Raw genomic sequence first — 21,456 nt, forward strand, 5'->3', positions numbered from 1 at the left:
TTTAGCCTCGTGGAAGTCATTAAAATCTATCATATCATGTCATATTATATCAAACAACACATACAAGAACATGCAAGTAACAAAATGCACGTGCAAGAACATGCAACAAATATACAAGTACATGCAACCCTTGAAATTCAAAGACCTGCTCCAATCAGGAAATTGTACAATCAAAACCCTCAACTAGGCTTACGATTTTTAGCAACAATCTTTGAAGACGAACTGCAAAATTTTCATAAAATAACTCATAATTTTTATTTCAAAAAATCAAAAACCAATTTATGAAATCCCATCACCTTGCTCTGATACCATGTTATGGTAAATCGTTGTTGTCATTAAAAAGAGGAGATGAAAGCTCCTTGTATTGATTTACAAAGACAATGTTTCTAAAAGAAACAATCGTGAACTAAAAACGATAATAGAAAAAGATGTAATAGAAACTGTGATATTGCAGTCAGGATTTAACTGCGTAGGATTTAATTATCTAATAAACTAAAGATTAATTAAGACGACCATTAAAGAAACATCATTATATTCTAATAACTTCTTTCTCCATGGGAGTGTGAAAAGACTCACGACCTTGTTACATTAGCTAGAATAATCTAGCATGTATGTCAGTCGATATGGATTATGACCAGCCAAAATTGCTTGCCTGGAAAAGAGTCCACCACGTTCCTTTTTTTGATGCTTTGGTTAGACACTATTTGCATGCTCCAGTATTTTGAACAGCCAATACCGAATATTCAGTAGCCTGTTACACACTAACTAATAATGGAATAAACTTCTGGATATTTGCAACACTCTTATAACTTCCCAAGAGCCCTTGGACTGAGCTTCGAAGATTCTTCTATTGTCCACCTCACAAGAAATTTCAGTGGCAACACTAGAATCGTTGAGGGGAGATATTATGTAGCCAACACGATCCAATAACAACACTCAGAATTTCATGGACTGTTACAAATCTGCACGACAACCCATACTTCAAGCATCACACTAATATCCAGGTCCTTACGCAAGGAACTCTCAACTATTAATTCTGATGCTATGAATATCTTCAGACGGCCCTCACACCCAAGTTGCAATATTCATGTAGTATTTCAAACTTAACAAAAACCAAGATTTTCCCATTTGATGATGGAAATAACTAAAGAGCCTTGACCTAGTCACTGAGTTATGGTCTCAGGAGCAAATGACATTTGCACTATACACTTATACAAACTACATGGCAACATTTTTTTCTTTTAGCTATCCTGCACTACTGGCTTTTGACTCAATGATCAGCAAATATTGTGCGGTCTCAATTGAACCCGAGTTTCATTCCAGTTTCACTCATTGTATCCACCTCGATCAATCTAAACTCTGATATATCTGGTTGCGTCCTGAACCTCAGATTTTTTGTCAATCTCTTTTAAAAAACAACAAATTGAATCACTCTCTTTAAAAGCAAGTTGCTCAGGTATCATTAGACACCAGCAGGGTGGAGGAAGTCATGCATATCTGCCATTTGCAGATCGATCACTCAGCTCTCTCTCCAAATCCATGAGAGCTTCTTGATAATGAAAATCCATGAGAGCTTCTTGATAATGAACGGTCAGGCAGTTACAAAAAAGAATGACCTTTCAGATTTACAAATGATATGAAGAGACACCCACAAAATGAGAACCCCAGATGCTATAACATCAACAGGTCATGCACCCCAAACAGAGAAACAAAAAGCTCAATGCAAGAATACAAAACATAAGTTGATTGCTTTGAAAAGAATATAAGATTGAGATGGTGCAAAATTATTATAATATATAATGCTTTGATATTTGAAAAGGCTACAAAATTTAGGCCCAAGATTGCAATATTTTGAGCTTACATCTAATCAATTGTATAACCCTCCTCTTGCTTTGTCCTCTGCAATGATTTTGTTACCCCAAATGAGAGTGTCCTTGGTGTAGAAAGGTACTGTTGACCAAAACATGTGCAATATGTGACCAGATATAAACATCTGGCTATGTTTTGCTGAACAAGCTTCTCCAATGAACCTTGTTAGAACTGATATCCAAAAATAGGACATTTCAATTTGGTGTACTATTCAAATATTGGCCTAAAATATCCAAATAGGCATAAGAACATTCACATTTGACAATGAGTGAACAAAACATAATTTGACACATGGACATATTCAAAATTTCAACACAACATCAAGAGCTCTGTATGGATCAAGTTCTATATGATTTGGGATATTTGCTTGAAACAATTTGTCTTTTATGTTGCTTTTATTCACATTTTTTTACATGTACAGGTTTCACATATTTTTTGAGTTTCTGTATTTTATGTATTCTATGCGTAGAACTATGTGAGACAGAGTTGCCAAAAAGCAAATGCCAATGGAGGCTAACTAAGAAAGTCATGACTGCATGCTATTCACACAGACAACTCACCAGTTGTTTGCAATTGGTCTAATCCAGAAACTCTAGGTAAGAAAATTTTCGGACACAATTAAACACTAACTAAACTTTAATATTAAAGAGTTTCCTTATATTTGAAATTTTCTTATAAGGAGCAGCTGCGTGATTTTAACCAGCATTAAAGTTCGATGTACAAACAAGGGATGGGAGATTGTAGAAAACCTGCATCTCCATTTGTTGACCCAACAGAATATTACTTATCATTTAATCTTGAAGGGCTTGCATGGATGGGAAGATGGGAAAATCTTTCCTCCTCTTATCTGTACCCATAAGTACTCGCCACTCGCTTTTGGTATAATCCACCAAAATCCAACAGTTTCCTTGTAAAAGGCATTATAGTTTAATCTTTTATTCTTTGAAAATTTTCATATACATTGATTTCACAATTGCATATTTCTTATTAAATCATTTTGATGTTATTTGTAGCCTGTACTCATGCCATTACAACTTCTCAATATCAACTTATCAGATACTGTATGTGCAGAACCAGGTAAAGCCTGTGCCAGGGGAGAATGATGATGATGATCGATCTAATAATTGCATGCCTCTAGTGGGTTTGGTTGATTTGGAGATCTTCAATCAGACTTACTCCCAACAGCATGATGGAGCTTCATTGAACTTGCAACTCCCTCCGGATGCTGATATGGAAAAAGTTTATGGTATGAGGGACTTAAATGCCCCTACTTATTTGAATTTTTGCACCTTACAACTGTTTATGTTGCCAGCATTATATTTGGAATTTTTAAAGGACATGTTGGTGGCAGATGCAAATCAACATGTTTGGCATTCTTGTTTATGTAATTATCTCTATCATTTCCTAATAGATTGTGCACTGCAGGTCTCCAAGGTGCTGGCAAGTCTTCTCTTTCTGAAGTGCCGGATGCATCAGTATCAGATTGCTTGAATTTAAGTGCAGGGGACAGCTCACAACCAGATGATCAATGTGGAAGTGCTGGTAGTTCACAATCAGATCTTTATGAAGATTGCCAGGATGAGCTGGGAATTAATCATTTTTCTGATTCTGAAAGACCCCAGCACACAAGGGGCCCAGATTTGGCACCTGATTGGATTTCCTTGTCAATGTCAGATAATAACAATTTGATTGATGTTCCTGCTTTAAGTCCTTTGGATGCATTTAGAGAGGCTAAAATGTTTGGTAGCATTAATGGAAATTACTTACATAATGTAAAATCGAATCCAAACAATATTGACAGGTCTGTTCCAGAAAGGAGTGGCCAGGTACCAGCAACAGGGGAGCTGGTTGACCTTACTCTGACAGATAGTGACGATGAAGTTGAAATAAGGGCGGAACAATTTGGAAACAATTTCAGATATAATGGGGATAATGCTGATGTTTCCAGAAAACATCACTCATGGGGTCATACTGATATTACTGTTGATGGTCATAGGAAGCTTCCCTCATGGTGTGATAATGGGACTAATTATGGTGCTGGAAGAAAACTTCCTTCTTGGGGTCAGACATCAGGGAAAAGCTTAATTAAGAAAGGTAAAATATTAATTGTGTGACATTGTTAATTTATTATTTTGTGGATTTCATGGCTTTAGTTATTGATTCTCTAGATTGCATGCATGCAGAGTCTAAAGAAACTTACTGGAGGAACTCAACCTTTACAGATACTTCAGATTGGAATGATAGAAAGCCACCTATAAATGCACAAGAAAGAAGAGTTGTTGGGATACAATCTCAGGGGGTTACGGGAGATTCTGTAGGTAATGGAATATTCAAAGATAAGACTCCACTTACAGGGAGTTCTTATCAGCATGGTGAATTTAAATTTGAACAAGTACATCAGGTCAAGGAGGAATGGATGAATGGATCTTCTTGTACTAAACCAGGTCCAATGCTTCTTGATATAGAAGCTTATCTGAATGATGATTCAGATACAGAGGGTATTTCTGATAACAACATTAGACGGCATCTTCCTCCGAATTTAGCTCCTGCAATCACATGGACAAAAACAGAGGATGAAAGACAAACTTACAGAGCAGCGTTGCTGGTGATAATTTCTATTCTTTTTCTGGTGCCTTTACCATCTTATTTTACAAAAATTGCATGCTAAATGTTTCCAGAATTTGAATCCACATACTCTACCAATTATAATAAGTCTACAGTTTTAATTTTGACGAAAATGGTAATAATAGTGGTAGACTATTTAGGATGGCATTTGGGGAGTTTATGATTAGCACATTGTATGATTCTTCCGGTTGATAAATATAGTGTTTATATTTGTTTAGTTTATGGTTTCCACTTACAATGCAAATATACAACAAAGGCTATTGCAAGCCCACACGGTGAAAAGAAGTAAATTGTCATGGCTTAAAAAATGTTAGGCAGATTCAATCAGTGTATGCTACCCTATAGAAGACAATCTGCAGGTTCTTGGTCAGAAATGCAAAGAAGGCTGCTCCTCTTTAGAACATTCTGCTGCTGCTGAGAGGCTCCCTGGATCTACAGAATGTTAATGACAGAGAGTACCAGAGTCCGTCCAACCTGTTTTTCAGTAAACAAAAAACTGGCTTTCTGGGAGCAGTTTCTGAAACCGACAAGAACCTATAACCACGGTTTTCTGGAAAAAATTGCAAACCCTGAAACTGAAGTTTACAAATTATTGTTTTTTGGAAAAAGGGGGTAAAAGTGGTAAAATCCCTAAAACAGGGACATCTGACATAATTGTTTGTGGAAAAAGAAAACTGTCCAAGGGAGAACCCATGATTTTTGAGAACAAATTCATGCAAAACCCAGACATTGAAACAGATAGTTTTTTCATGAAAAATTAATAAAACATTACAATAATTTTATATTGGAAAGATTATAAAACCCCGAATAAAACCCCCAAATATTTTTTTGTGGAAAAAAGTTATAAAAACTTAACAAACACAACCCACACAAACAAGGAACTTTGTGAGTTGCGGAACCCATAAACGATTTTGAAGGAGGTAATCTCCAAAACAAACACAAATTTTGAGGTGAAAAATCAATCAAAACCCATGACTAATTTTTATGATAAAAAATAAGAAAGCACAACAAATAATTTTTTATGAGAAAAATTCTAAAAGTCATGAATATACTTTTTTTGTAGAATTTGTTTTATAAAAACCCACCAACATTTTTTAATGGAAACTTCACAGTGAAGCAATATGCTAAATGGGATTGGCCGTTGCTGTCGGGTTGTCATTTTCATGACCTCAACCTTCAGCTGGGGATCAATCAAAACCACAGACAAATTGCGATTCTTGCATTGTGGTGGCGGTGACAAACACGAGCTGCAAAATCACCAAAAAAAACTGCCGCAAAAACTAAACACCCAGTTGAGCAGAAAATACAGAGAAAATGCAGTCCATCTTTCCAAAAAAAAAAAAGCGTTGCATAGAAGGAAAAACTCAACCAAACTGTTCCCTCGTGCCCCTCAAAAACAACAGAAAAACCTTTCATGTGGTTTCAAAAACTAAATAGCTTCCAGATTGCGCAACACAGAGATGACCACCAAAAGTTTGATGCTGAACAAGAAACGCTGCCCATTTTCTGTCTGAAAAAGGCAATGATTGTATATGAATGTGTGTCCAAAAATGCGTGTTGGAGAAGACAGAAGGTGATGCGACAAAGCTTGGAAGCCTTCACGGGAAAAACTGAACTAGAACCAGAACCGTTGTTTTGTTTGTAGGCAAAAATGGTGGATGAACTTGAAGAAATAATGGAGGAGTTAGAAGATTGCCATGAAAAATTGTGTCCAAGACTCTCGTTGTGTGCAAGAAAGAACACTGCCAAAAACGGCTCTCACACAGACACTGGCATAAAAATACATACCCAAACACGAACCAGTGAGTTGTCCCAAAGAAAAATCCCTTGACAAAGTGCAAGGATTTCTTGAAAAGAAACCCTCAATTTTGCAGAAAAAGGCCATCCCAAAATCCTGAGCCCTCCTATGAGAGAGTCAGATTTAGATCGGTTCCTGCTCTGATACCATGTTCGGATAATTTAATATATTCCTGTCTTAAATAGAGGACACAATGGCTCTTTCAATAAAGATTACAAGACAGAAGTGGTAAAAATAACAACACTAAAAATAGTTACCACTTAAACTTAGATGACCAATATATAATTGTTTGGCCGATAGGCTATTTGTGGGAGCTTTACTCCCAGAAAATAATTTTCCTGCTGGAAAGTTGTCAGCCTCTCCGACTCTTCTTCTCCAGTAACCTGATTTGAAGAAAATTGTAATTGAATTAATGGAATTATTAAAGAATTTTATATTTAAACATTGTTAGAAGATAATTTTTATTGAGTGTAGTGAATCTATTAAATAATAATAAACATCTTTAATGTTTTGGTCACTTTACAGGGGATTTGATTACATGAGCTTTTTCTCTGATTTTTGTTATCAAAACTTTTGGGGGTTTTACTTTAAGATCAGATTTCTTTAATAACTCTTTCAATATTAGACTTTGAGAGGGAGGAATTGAGTAATTTCAAAATCTTAGACCCAAAATTTCATTGAATTTCTTTTGTTTTATTGTAGCAATGTATGATTAATATTTTGTTTCAACTTTAAAAGTACAATTTTCCAATGGGCCAAGAGTGCGATGCGCCCAACCATGAGATAGAAAAGCGTTGGGACTCAAACAAATCTGACTATGTTAATTTGTGGTCTAATAAAAGGGAAAACATTATGGATAGATTATCGTATATGCAATGTAAATTGCCTAAACATGGATTTGCATGCAAATGCACATTGTCAGTTGATGATATAAAGTAATTTTGTTGTTTGCAACATACTTTTTCTGAATAAAGTTTTTGTTGGAAATGAAACTCTAGACTGACATTAATGGTAAGCTCATTATATTTGCTTTTGTCTTCAATGCAATGACTGCTCATTTTACTTCAACTTTTAAGGTCTTTGCATTTTTAATTTTTTATGCAATCTTTATGGCACTGCTGTGTTTAAAGCATTGATTTAAAATTTTAATGTAATAATTTGAAAAACAATTTTTTTCTTAATTGGATTAAATCTGTGTTACCTGGGGACATATGCCTGGCCTAAAAAACCCCGTCCCTGTACCGGAAATGTTTCGAGGACTTGGGGATGGCTAGGGGACATCCCCACCATGTCCCCTTTTTTGAAAATTCCCAGGACTGAAACTTGGGGACTTCTGGAATTTTTTTTTCGGGACGTACAACCATCCCGAGGACGGTTGGGGATGCCTAGGAAGTCCTGGGACGGATGGGTGTCCCTGGTTTTATAGACAACATCAACACTCATAAAATATTTTTCTTTTATAGAACATTTTCTTTTCTAATTTTAAAGTTGGCCCATCCTTCCAAGTTCATCCTAACATGCTTATTACTGTTTGGTAGTTAATTCCTTCTAAATGGGGCTCTCTGATTAGTATTTGACAAGAATACGTTAAGAATCATGTAATTAATATTGCTGTTAGAGTCACGCTACATGCTCAAATTATATAGAAGACTGTTTGCAAGGTGTTGGGAATATCTAAAAACTAAATTATAGATCTTGAACATGCAACTTTATGTCATTTTCTGGCAATACATGAGGGTTTGGTTGGTTTTGGGTTGATATGGGTCATTTGTGGAAGATATGGTGAATATCGGAAGTTGCATCAAGATACCATCTCACTGTAACAAACCTTTATCATAATCAGCGCTGTATAGAGGACCTTTTTGTATTAATATCAGTCCACTTACATTGAATTGGAAGTGTAGTTTCAGAATTAAATGATAGTAGTGTATTTCAATTTGGAAGGTGGGTTATTGTTCTTGTTGGTATTGCAAATGAATTCTAAATTATTTTCTTGTTGATATTTCAAAATTTTAAGTTATTATTTTAATATTACATGCACATTGACAATAATTCCAAATTCTGAATGCATTATAGCATATTGAGCAATGAGTTTAATTATTGAAATGTTGTATGTTAAGGTTCTATGATGTTCAAATGGCATGGTTTATTCGTGGTACGGTGAGCTGGGTCAGCCCTGTCGGGTCCGGTGAGGCGAGCTGGGTCAGCCCTGCTAGTTTTAATATATGATAGCAAAAGGGTGAAGGCAAGGGTAAATCTTCTTTAAAATTTCAAGGGTTTTGTTGCTTTGTCGAGTCACTGCCGAGTCCGAGCCGATTCATGAGTCGAGTTACCCTTGTCAAGTAAAGGCTGGGTCCGAGTTTGGGAACTTTTGAGGTGATACATACATCACCAAGCATCTCTCCCTATGGACTGCTTTCTATTACACATTTTGTTTTTAAGCCAAGGTGTCTGTAAAAATCTTAAGGTGCTTAGGATCTGCCCAATGAAGAGAACACACAGGAGCACCCATTTTGCTATCTCTCTCCATAGTATCCTTTGCTTGATTAGATAGTCATTAGGGATCAAATGCCTTAAAATTTACTCTTTGATAACCTTGACCAGAACTCCTTACATTAATTAATACACAAAATCCTTAGTGATTAGGGCACAAGCTTTCTGCACTCCTGAATTGGAAGATCTTTGATGCTGAGAATCTATTCAAGTTGAGTTCAGGGTTGAAACATCAGGAATGTATATAGTGTTCCTAATGTGGCAGCTGTATGCACCTTAAAATGGTCACCCAAACTATGGGCCCCTATTATTCAATTTATCAATTTCCTGAATCAATGGTTTGCAATATTTTATCAAATCAATTCAAATCAATTTTTTTGATCAAATTGTAATTAATTCAATTATTTCAACATTTCCTAAGATTTGATCATTTTATCCTAAGTCTTATTTAATTAAAAGAAAATCTCCCTTTTAATTAAATAAAATAAGTCCCCATTTAATTAAAAGAAAATCTCTCTTTTAATTAAATAACTCATCCAGATTTAATTAATTAAGAGAAAACCCCTCTTTTAATTTAATCAAATATTTCCTATTTAATTAAATAAATCCCCACTTAAAGAGGAAATAAAATAAATAAAAATTAAAAATTCCTCTACACTTAAATGCACATATTTCTAAGTGGGATTTCATTTAATTCTTTTCCTATTTTCTCATTGGTGGATCTTTATTTCACATGGATCATTCTTTCTCCACCCTTGATTAAATCTTTTTGCCTTTTAATCTTGATTGTCCAATCTTTTTTATAAGGGAGAGCCCTCTCCTCATTTTACATACACACACTCTATGCTATTGTTATGCTGTAGGTTTGGAGAGCGATTTTTGAAGGAGTTTGAATACTAAAGCATTTTGTGGAGAACTTCTATCTTCTTGTCTTCTTCTCTCATGCATCCATGGCTTCTATCGTCATGATGTATCCTTGCATTTTCATATTATCTTAGATCTTGCTTTCATAAAATAGATCTTGCATTGTTTTGCATTGTTATCATATAGATTAGCTTTCATCTCTATTATGCTTGCATATTTTGATTCTTGAATCTCTCATTTTATGGAATATTTGCATGGGCACAAATTAGGTCAAACTGAGGGCCTTCATTACAAACCCTTGCACTCCATGAATAGAGAGCTACGAGCCGTCATTCGAGACCTCATTTTTGAGCAATCTTTGATATAATGACTCATAGAAGTGTGCTCACATTTTAAGCATACAGCAGCTAGATATCATACTGAATAAGGAGCATCCTGCTTGAATCATTTCTTCATTGCACTACACAACCCTTCCAAATATCGGAATCTGCACAAGGAAAAATTCTGCAAACATAAATGGCATCTTGTAGGAGGATCCAAATTGACAATAAAGGTCTTGCATACAAGTTGAGAAGAACTACTTGCTCAGGTACTAAAGCTTTAGAGTGGAATATACCTAAGGTGACTTGTCTGTTCACATTTTTATTCATGTTGAGGCAATTGAAAGTCTGGAAATTATTCCAAAGGATTCCTTTCTCTTTAACCATGGGACCTTGCCCCAACCTTTTAGAAGGGTGGTAATCTGTGACAAGAAGGGGAGCTGTTCTAGTTCACCATTTGCCAGTCTATCTGCTACCTCATTGCATTTTGAGACAATGATTGGACTAGAGAAATTTGAAATTGGCTTTGAGAAGAAGAGCTTTGTAAAAAATGCTTTTCTGATTTCAATCTTCATGTATTATTTGTTAATCCTTCGCTTGAAAATACAGGCTTGGCATGAAACTGGCAGCCCGAAAGTTTGATGTAGATGTGGGCGCTGGCAAAAAATGCATTTAAAAAACATAGTTACATAACATAAAATAAAAAATTATTGCGTTTAGAATACCAAAAAGTCTACATGATCATCAATTCATTATAATTGGAAAATTGCATATGTCATGATTAACAATTGCTCAAAACTTGAAATTTCTGAGTTTCAAAGTCAAATAATACATTGTATTTCAGCAAAGTTATAAATAATAACTGTATATCTGTGTACCAGAACTGTTTACAAATGTCGATTTTTCTTGAACAGTGAACTAGAAGGCAAGCCAATATCAACATAAGAACTGATTGTTCCCTCAAAAATGACTTTCTTTTGTTCAAATGCATCCAGCTTTCCTGCTGGGCACCATGATAAGTATCCTCCACCCTTTTGATGTAGAGGCAAATGTTTTATTAGACAAGGACAGTTTCATTGAGGCACTCATAGGTCAACTTGTTTCTTTTCATCATGTGAATGATCTCAAATAGGCTCCAAGCTATTCAGACCCATAAGCACTACAAGGCTGAGGCAAGACATATTTAGCTAGTGGTTGAAGATCTGGTTTGTCAATAGTGTAATTTTTCCAGCTCAGATCTACAAATAAAAACATGAATAAAATGCAAGAATCAAGTAAAAGAATTAAAATTTGTTCAAACTTTCAAGTTTCTAGTGCCAAGCTAAAATATAAAGGATTACCGTTTCTCCTGATTGCCATTTTCTTAATTGAGTATGTTGTCATTGATGTCAAAAGATTGATGGTCAAGGCCATATAAATTTCAGAGGATTACTCAGAAGTAATAGAGAATTGGATTGAGCTACCTAGTCGTCTGCTTGAGCTAATTGACCTTCTTGGTTGTATGCTCGAGCTAACTGGTTGTGTAGTTGACCTACCTGGATGCATGCTTGAGCTACTTGGTTTTGTGCTTGATTCTTCTATCTGCTCGAGCTGCCTGTTTGCCTTCTTCATTTGCCAACTAAGATTATATGCCACATCATCAGTTGAACGTTCAAAAGGACCGCTTTTATGGAATCAAATGAATCTCTTATGGGCTGCAATAGTTTATTGACAATTGGTGGCTAAATTTATTATGCATTCACTATACATTTTTCAAGGTGATTGTTTGCAGCTTTTGTGATGAGTGGATGTGGTAAATTTTTGGGTGAATGTTTACTGTGAGTTGGAGCCATGTGAATCATGGCAGTGATGCAAATCTTCTAGAATGAAGTTGTCCTGTTTTGTCCTGTTTTAAGGCACGTTGTTGCATTTTTAGGTGACTGTGCAGTGAAATACAGAGCTAGGAGAAAAAAACAAGAAAATAGGGGTATATGTTTCTGCTACAGGTTTCGAATATTGAGGAAGGTTAACGTGAAGAATGAATTAAAAGAGGGTTGTGATTGCTGAACATTGTTTTGGTGTTGGAGACCAACTGGTGACTTGGTGTGGTGATAGGTTAAGGAGTTGATGTTGCTTATGAGCTGCTTGGAAATTCACGCATGTGTTGATGGCTCTTGATGAGAGTTCGTTGGCAGTTTGGAGGTCTGTGATAAGGGATATCATTGCTGTTACAAACTGTGTTTATATCATTTCAGACCTGTCATTTCAATTTATATTAGACTTTTTTGATTCGCCTTAGCTCCTATTATGTACATCAGTGTTTTTGAGTTGGTGCCTTGGTTGACCGGAGTTGGTGATTGAAAGAGGGTTGGTGCTCAGTTATTGAATATGGGTTGGTGCTCATTTTGTTAATGAAAGCTATTGTATGCTGTGTTTTTCATCTGTAAAGGCTTTTCATGAGAAATATGTTTTGTGGTTTTATGCGAAGTCACAAGATTCGAGTTTGACCTAGAGTTTGACAACTATGAAGTTCAGAAGAAGTTTGGCAAGGTTGAAAATTTTGGAAAATTTTGGCACTAAATTTGACTAGTTCAACATCAAAATAAATAAAGTTAAAACTATTTTTTAATTTAAAAAATATTAAATTGATAAAACAAAATATAGTAATTAAACCATATCATTTAAAACATTAAATCAAAATATATGGATATTTTATTTAAACTTTAAAGAACATAAAAGTAATAAAAATTGAAAATACTCAAATTTTTTACATTTAAGATTACATGTAAACTGAAATACTAATAAATATTGGGTGAATTTAAGATTACATGTTTTTTAGCTCACATGTTTTTATCAAGATTAAAATTAATATGCCAAAAACATGTAATGTTAAATGTAATAAATTAATATGCCAAAAACAAAAATCATGGGTTTTTTTTGGCGTATTGTTTCATAGAACAGAATTTGTGTTTCTTCCTAAACAGTTCATGAGGAAACTTTCAATAGATTTTTTACTCGATTTTTTAAAAGTAAACTTGAGGACCTTCAGTTTACGATGATTTGTCAAAACAAAATTTTTGGTTTAAAACCTTTTTTTTGAAGATGCAAGAATTCTCTATTCATTTCACAGAGTGCTGCTATTTTTTCTCGTCTAAGAAGGGTTTGCACATTTTTTCCCAAAAATTTGTTTAAACCTTTGTCTGATGTAAGAGGGTTTTGCATAGTGGGTTTTGGATGACTTTTCCCCTAAGAATGCTGATGCATTTTGAATATTTTCCCCCCAAAATCATGATAGATTTTGGATGATTTTTTAACAAAAATAATGGTGGGTTTTGCATGATTATTCCCCAAAAAGTTGTGGATGATTTTTTCACAAAAATTTCCTAAAAAATCACGATTTTCTATTTTTGGCAACTTGTTGAACAAAAATTGTTAGTTTTATAGGGTTTTGATTGTTTTCTTTAAAAATCATTAGTAGTTGGGGTTTTTTCATTTTTCTTTCACAAAGTGATTTTTTGACTATTATTTAACAAATTTGGGTCCCATTGAGAATTTGACCTTTTTTTTTGACAAATTATGCTGCTAGTTCGAAGTAATCTCTGTTGATGATGTTTGACAAAATCATGGTTTTTGAGTTTTTTGCCAATGTTTTATCAACAAAAAACAAAGTTTTTTTGAAATTGATAGGGTTTCCATATCTCTGGATAACAGGAGGGATGGTTTGGTTACCTAGATATTAGGTTTAAAGGGACTCTACTTGTTCTTATTCTTGGTCATGTAATGAAGTTTTTTAGAATGTGGTTGGCTGTTTAAAGTCCAACCAGGAAGGGTCTCTGTGGCCAAATGACTTGCAGATATTGCCCATGGCATTACCTTGCTTACCATTATTCCATGCAAAGTCTTTGTTGCTGCTGCTTTGCTTTCAATTTGCCATTGCTTATTTTTAAAATAGGAAGCAATTCAGCAGGGTTAACATAGAAAAAGCTCAACAGGGTTTTACAAACAATTGTTATTGGCAAACATTTATTATTTATATGATAAAATAGAATGAAAGAACATATGTTGACACTAGGAAATTGAGGGGAAACACCAGAAAAATGGGCAACATCACTTCTAGGTTCTTAACATTTGTTATTTTAAATTAAAAAAAGAAATAACCTTTGTGAAAATAATCCGAAGTAGGTTCAACCCAAATGGAGTTCAAACTCGCCTTCTTTGTCAGCTACATCTTTGGTTGGTCAAAAACAGAGAAAACCATATAAAAGAGGCACGCAACTGATTGGAAAATGATATTGGGCTTTTCGGTTATTTACATGCTAGGTGAGTCCAATTGGATGGTGTGTGAGTTGCTTCAGAAAAGTTGGTGGTGACAGGGTTCATGAGTTGTGTTGACTGGAACCATTTTTCTATGGTGCTTGCAAGTTACAGTGAGTTATGCTGAGTTTTTTTGTCAGAGTTTCAAACAATTGAATATCAATTAGGGATCCACTTTCAGCCTCAAGATGGTTGTAAGCAGATGCAATTGCCAATTAAATTCCATTCAAGATTGCCAACACTGTAAATTCATTATATGCTTTACAACTGAGAACATATGAGGGCCATTCAACACAATTGCCATGGTGGGTCTAAATCAATCCTTCCATGTATAAGGCTAGGTTCTCTTTGATAGCAGCATTGAAATTCATCATAACATTCTCAGATCTTGGAGTTGCTTGATGCACTTTTTTACAGCTAAGTTTTTCTCTATTACCATATCAGCAGGGGATATTTATATATGCTATTATAAATGAACTATTTAGTTATTGTTCAATTATTGCTCAGGCTGGAGTAGTACTGGGATGGGTGACCTCCCGGGAAGTCCCGGTGCTTCACCCCTGTGAGCATCATCTAGATCCAATGAGTGCTAAGTGTTCCATTTATTCTCATGAGAGATGGATTCATGTTGAATCACTACTCATGAAACATGGGTCATCGAGTTTGACTCAAAATCACATAGTTAAATCCTGATATTCACATCACAATTTGACTAGCTGTGGAAATCATCTCCTACTTATCAATATATATATATTTTATGTATGGGCAAGGGAAGTAGGTCCATATACCATGTGTGTATGTGTGTGTGTGTGTGTGTGTGTGCAGTGCAAAATTTTAAATATATCTGATTAATATGCAGACTTGTTGCAGCATGAGAATATATCATAAGAGTCTTTAACTCATTTGGCATGTTTATGTTCCATCTTCTGTGGCCTGTTTTTCTTTTTCCATGGGCTGAAGTAATTACTTGAAAGTTGGTACTATCTCATTGATGATGTATGCTTAATTTTCAGGACCTGGCTCAGCCAACATTGGAAGCAATTCCAGATGAGGGCCTTTTGGCTGTTACTTTGCTTAGACACCAGGTTTGCTTTGTATAATCTTTTTATGCAGTTGGAAGTGCTTACTTTGTTGCCTTTGGCAGTAAATGAAAACACATTTTGCAGAGGATTGCCTTAGCATGGATGGTTCAAAAGGAGACGAGCAATATGCATTGTGCTGGGGGAATCCTTGCAGATGATCAGGTTAGCTTTTCAATTTTACAAGAAATATCCACTATATTTTATTTGCTATCTTTGGGAGACAGTTGCATTTACAGTCTGCAGCGCAGGATAAGTCATCTAGAATAAATTTTCTTTTAAGACTCATATTTTTATTCTGGATACAGGGGCTTGGGAAAACAGTGTCAACAATTGCTCTAATTTTGAAGGAGAGACCAGCTTACCAAATTATTCAGCAAGATACAAGTAAAGTAAAACTTGAAACTTCGGCAGTAAATCTTGATGAAGATGATGTGATGGCGAAAGACTTTGAAAGGAAGTTGACAAATAACAGTGCAAATGATATGATTTCGAAGGAAAGCACACATCCTGTAAAGAAAGGACGACCATCTGCTGGTACTTTAGTTGTGTGTCCAACAAGTGTTCTAAGGCAGTGGGCACAGGAAATCCAAGACAAGGTCACAACCAAAGCAAATGTGTCTGTTTTAGTGTATCATGGAAGCAACAGGACAAAGGATCCTAATGAGCTGGCAAAATATGATGTTGTTCTAACTACTTACAGCATTGTAAGTCAGGAGGTTCCAAAACCAGAACTAGGTGATGATCATGATGAATCGGAAAGAAATCGAGACGATTGTGGCTTAATCGATACTTTCAGTGAGAAGAAGAAGAAGAAGAAGAACCCTTCAGAAAATACTAAGAAAAAGAATAGAAAAGGAGGGAGTGATTCCTCAAGTGAACTTATTCCTCGTCCTCTTGCAAAAGTGGGATGGTTTAGGGTGGTGCTGGATGAAGCTCAAAGCATAAAGAATCATAGGACTCAAGTTGCTAGAGCATGTTGGGGTTTGCGAGCTAAAAGAAGGTGGTGTCTGTCTGGGACACCAATCCAAAACTCAATTGACGATCTTTACAGCTACTTCAGGTTTCTCAAGTATGATCCTTACGCTGTTTACAGGTCATTTTGTTCAACCATAAAGGTTCCAATTTCCAGAAATCCATCAGCAGGATACAAAAAGCTGCAAGCTGTTCTAAAGACGATAATGCTCCGGCGAACAAAAGGTGAGGCTCATGATACTATGTATTTTATTATATTTCAATCTATACTGTATATTTAATGTCATGTTAATCATCAGTTACTCTGAATCTGTTGCAATTTATGGATATTTTTAGTATTACAGGATATGTTGTAGCGTAGGTTCGAGGTGCATGTGTGTGTGTGTGTATTGTCATTTTAAATGCTTTTAATAACAACTGTGGAATTTTTGGATTAATGTTTGGGATCACAATGTTTTTAGCAGATGGATTCTAATGACTTTCATATCATGTTACGGTTAGAAATCTAACAAATTAGCATGGATATCCTATATATATATTATCTAACCAAAAGACATTGACGGAGATCAATCTCATGTCATCTTTATAATCTATGTCAATAGTCAAATATGGGCGCCATGACACTGATATTTTTGGCATTGTAGATAGATTTATTTGAGATATTTATGCATGTATATACGTGTTGTCTTATGGTTGCAGAAATCTATGGATCCTGCAAGGTTGATCTGTATCTTATGATAATATCAATCAATTTCATTCATTTTAATAATAGTGACATATATTTAACAATGTATGTCTCTTCCAACATTAGAATGTATTCTTATCCTGGGTGAGTCTACTATTAACCTTAGATTATATTTTTTTAGATGCCATGCCTGAAAGGTATTTATTCTGTCAGTCCAACTTGGAAGCTGCACTCACCTTTGCCCAGAATAAACTGTTCTGATCACTTTAACACTGGGAACATGCATAGCAGTGCTTCCAATTTGGTCATTTTATCAATGTCTGTGCCTTACTTCAGTATCATGGCCCTTTTTGATCAAATATTCTTGAAAACCTTAGTGTAAAGCTTGGGATTTGAATATGAAGGTAGAGAGTATAATGGGTACATGATAAAGTCTTAGTTCATATTGCTGTTAGTTTCCATTGGATACAACATGAATGTAGAAATCAATAGGACTTCTTTCTTTATGTTGACATACATGGATATCTAGTGGGATTCATGGACTAATTTTAGTATTTTAGTATTTGTATGCAAAAAAATATAAATTTCTAGAAAGGCTTGAGTAGGGATAATGCAATCACTGACATTCTATCTAAATAATGGATGGTATTCTTCTCATTGTTTGTTATCATGACTGTTGGAAATATTTACCACTACCATAGAAATGACAGGCTTTGTTGACTGGGTCTAAACACATGGCTCTAAGTGCTCGTTATTACCTATAGCATGGCACTCACTATTTGCTTGGCAAAAGTATCATATATAGTGTTATATGTGGTTTCCAATCATAAAGGAGGTGATTACCAAACAAAGGAGAGTCAACCTGAATGAGGTGAGTGCATGACCAGATCTTGGTTACCTTCATCATACGAAGTTGGATTTAAATTATTTAATATATCCAATAGAAGGTTTTTTCAACACACATGTTTTTCTTTATCTTTGCCCTACCATCAACTCCATTGTTAGTAGTGGGGCCTACATCTTATTTTGAAGTGCAATATTATGTAAAGTTTCTTAATCATTGGTTTTACAAAGATTGCCAAATTTTATTACAACTTTAGCTTGATTGGCTTTGCAATTCATTGAGAGATTTGTGCCAGGGACTTTTGTATGATTTCTGATTAGAATCTTGCCACAATTATATAGGTGTTTTGTGCATTTCATCTTCTTGGAAGAGTCATTGAAAAGCAATGAAGCATGCATTAGCAACTTCTTCATCCGCATTTGGTGCAACTCTGTCTACCATAGCAAGTATTTCCTTGCTATAGTACCTCGGGAATAGGGCATATGCAAGGAGGTGTAATAAACAGAGACAGCAGCAATCCACGTTTCTATCCCATCCATAACTTGACCAATTCCACTGTAACTTGTAAGCTGCAAGAAAAGTACGGTATTCAAACGAGTATAGAGTCAAATAGATAATATTTACAAGAAACGCATCATGTCACCTCAGTTTCTTGTGACTGGGTTGTGTTTAGGGCATGCATTCAAACTCATCAACATGGCAGAAGATAGAAGGGGTTAAAAACCGTCGAAAAACCATAACGGACCAAATGGGCGAAAAGCATCTAAATACCCAATGTTTTCACTGTACCATGTGCTAGTGGGGTGAACTTCTGAAGATGATGTTGAACCACACCGATAAGGTTACAGATGAGGACTACGGGTACAAAGTCGGTAGGTTACAAAAGTCGGTAGGCTACCTTTTCCTAATGATGCTGAATGATGCTTTCCACCTTATGGGGTACGGTTTCACATTATGTGTGGTCATTATGGGATACGGTTTCACATTATGTGTTTGTATGGCAAGTTTTAACTTCCCTACCATTATGTTGACGCCATTTACAGACATCCCTCAAATAAGGATTATCTATATCAGTAAAGCATACCATAATCATGATAGGCTTGGTGAAATCCAATGCAAATTGCACACAAGTCCACCAATTGTCATCCACGACCAATGCTTTAACCATTTGGGCCTTCTCTAAATGCGAGGCCTTCCATACACCCCATTGGTTGGAAATAACCGTTTGTTGAATACCCCTTGCACCTTTGACAAGTCATCTCATAACAATAGTATGAGATGCAAATCAGATCTTAGCAACCTAAGCAGGTTAATAACAACATGTCAATTAATATTGAGAAAAGTTATATGTAATTTGGAAACCAAACACGGCATAGAATTTATGAAAACTAAATAAATAAAACAGCCGGTGATCAATAAATAAATAATATTTACTAGATTCACATACTAGTTTGACCCGAGAATATGAGCTATTGAATGGTTTACTAGATTCACATACTTTAGACTTCCAAAGGTATGACCTACTTCTTGAAACTTGTGATATTTTTGTGGTAGTCTCCATAAAGGAAATCCCACGTCAATTTTGAATTTATTGGCTCCTTGCCCACCCACTGAACTTTGACTACCATTGGCGGCCAATCTTGCAGAATACTATGAATATCAAGCATATATGTGTAAAAAAAGATACAAAAATAATAAAATAGATAGCCAAACTTGTTTCTTTTTTCTAATAAAATGAAGAAAGCTTGAAAATATTCTTCCCAAACTTGAAAAATTCATCAAAATCTCCAAAACAATCATTAAAGGACTCAACTATGAGATTAAGCCTTAACTTAGATGCTTAGATCTCCTTTGTGGAAGCTATTTGGCACCTTACGAATGATACTCTTCAAAAATAATCACCTTGCCTTCAAAATGCCAAAATGGAGATCAAATGAGAGGAGAGCCTAGCTGCAAAAAAAATGAGATGGAAAAACAATGAATGGGCTCTGTTAGGGCCGTTTTACGGTTTAGAACAAAAAAAATAAAAAAATGTTATAAAGCACATACTAAAAGGTGCTTTAAGCTTTTTATTTTTTTTGAAAAATAATGTCAAACTTGATGTTTTCAATGACGGATGCCTCTAAATGCGTGCAAAGGTGTAATGGATGTTGGCAGGAAGCACGTCTTGGGCTTGTGGATGCCCTGTGGGTGGTTTGGCTAGCATCCACCTTGCCTGCACCTCTGCATCATCCGTCTCCTCATCCAAACCTCTAGGGAGCACATCAACAACTTAGGTTCTAAATAAAAGAGAAAAATACAAGTATTTCCCTGAAGAGGGCCAGCTCTAGGTTAATCCCATTTTGAGGGCCAACTTAGAATTTAAGATATCAAAATATTAGTGGCGACTAGTGAGGGATGGCCGGCCAAGGCAAAAGAACTATAAATAATTAATGTGGAGAGAGATTCCCAAAAGGCAAAAATGCAATTAACTAAAAAGGTAACTCTTGTTAGAAAGAGGTGCAACACTTGCAAAAAGGCAGCTATGTTGAAGGGATGCGTCTCCCTTAAGAGGAGGATATAAAAGGGAAATAGAGAGTACAAAATCTGGGCAGGAGGAAAAGAAATAGAGTTGAATTAAGAATAAAAATAAAAAAAGGAAAATTTAATCAGAAAATAATTCAGAAATCAAATAACAGAATTCTATAATAAAATGGGGATCAATTATCAAAACATCAATGAATCAAGCAACTAAGGAATTCAATCAGATCTATATAAGCAATCCACAGTTCAAGATACAACAATCATGTGTTCTCGCAAATATTTTGTTATGCAATGTGATGATGTTGTTTGACATATATCCCTTGTGTATTTTTTAATAGTTACTAAGGTGAAATAGTAATCAATCTAGATTCTTAATATATTTATTAAAGTTGCTTATTCTCCCACAAACGAGCATGTAGAGGTTAATGAAAAAATGCGAGTAGGAAGGGTAGATATGGGTTCCCCTTTCAAGTATACCACACTATTCTGGATGGACATGTTTCGGACACTTGTGGGCCAAGGGGTGTTGTATCATGCCCTTGAGCTTAGTTGAGGCAAATGTTCTAGGGCACCCCATTGTGCTTTCCTCCCCAATCTCTACAATGGTTGGTTGTAGAGGTGAACTAAAGGTGTTATTTCCTCTCCCATCTGTCCAATCTCTACAATTGTTCTTGCGACTTGTAGGCAAAATGGTGTTGTATCACAATCTTGGGCTTAGTTGTGGGGAATGTTCCAGGGCATCCTATATCCTATCATGTTCTTCCTTTCAACCTCTGCTATGGGAATGGGATCTACATATGAGATGTTATGTAATTTACTTGTAGTTGTGTTTTTGCCCTTGTAAATTTTGGGCATGTTTAAATATTGAATACTATTTGGGTACAAATTTTGTTGTGGAATTGTTAATTTGGGTAAAAAATAGGTATACACTATACCCCAACTACAACCCACTGTAGGCCTTGAGAAAACATTGCTAAATGTTTGTTGGTATCAGTTGTTAATTTGGATCATACATTTCAAATCATTCCGCAATTATTTATTAATATTGATGAGGAAAGAAGATTAAATAGGTGAGCATCCTCTTTGGA

General features: G+C 35.4%; 1 protein-coding gene across 4 annotated transcripts in view; it reads left to right on the top strand.

The window, feature by feature from the left end:
• LOC149547837 (helicase-like transcription factor CHR28) overlaps positions 1–21,456 on the top strand; it is an 83,839-nt gene that overhangs the window by 17,387 nt on the left and 44,996 nt on the right. The window contains exons 2-8 of one of the 4 annotated variants that reach the window (XM_089791882.1): positions 2,941–3,115; positions 3,295–3,538; positions 3,671–3,963; positions 4,053–4,474; positions 15,276–15,347; positions 15,429–15,506; positions 15,650–16,541. In XM_089791882.1, coding sequence (XP_089648008.1) covers positions 2,941–3,115; positions 3,295–3,538; positions 3,671–3,963; positions 4,053–4,474; positions 15,276–15,347; positions 15,429–15,506; positions 15,650–16,541 — 2,176 coding nt within the window. Of the gene's footprint in view, positions 1–2,925; positions 3,116–3,294; positions 3,964–4,052; positions 4,475–15,275; positions 15,348–15,428; positions 15,507–15,649; positions 16,542–21,456 lie in introns of all 4 variants that reach the window. The other 3 variants (XM_089791881.1, XM_089791880.1, XM_089791879.1) reach the window with 3 other exon arrangements.

The sequence above is a fragment of the Cupressus sempervirens genome, chromosome 7 (assembly GCF_028749045.1).
Source record: "Cupressus sempervirens isolate cs-2001-9-10 chromosome 7, ASM2874904v1, whole genome shotgun sequence".
In the NCBI taxonomy this organism is placed as follows: domain Eukaryota; kingdom Viridiplantae; phylum Streptophyta; class Pinopsida; order Cupressales; family Cupressaceae; genus Cupressus; species Cupressus sempervirens.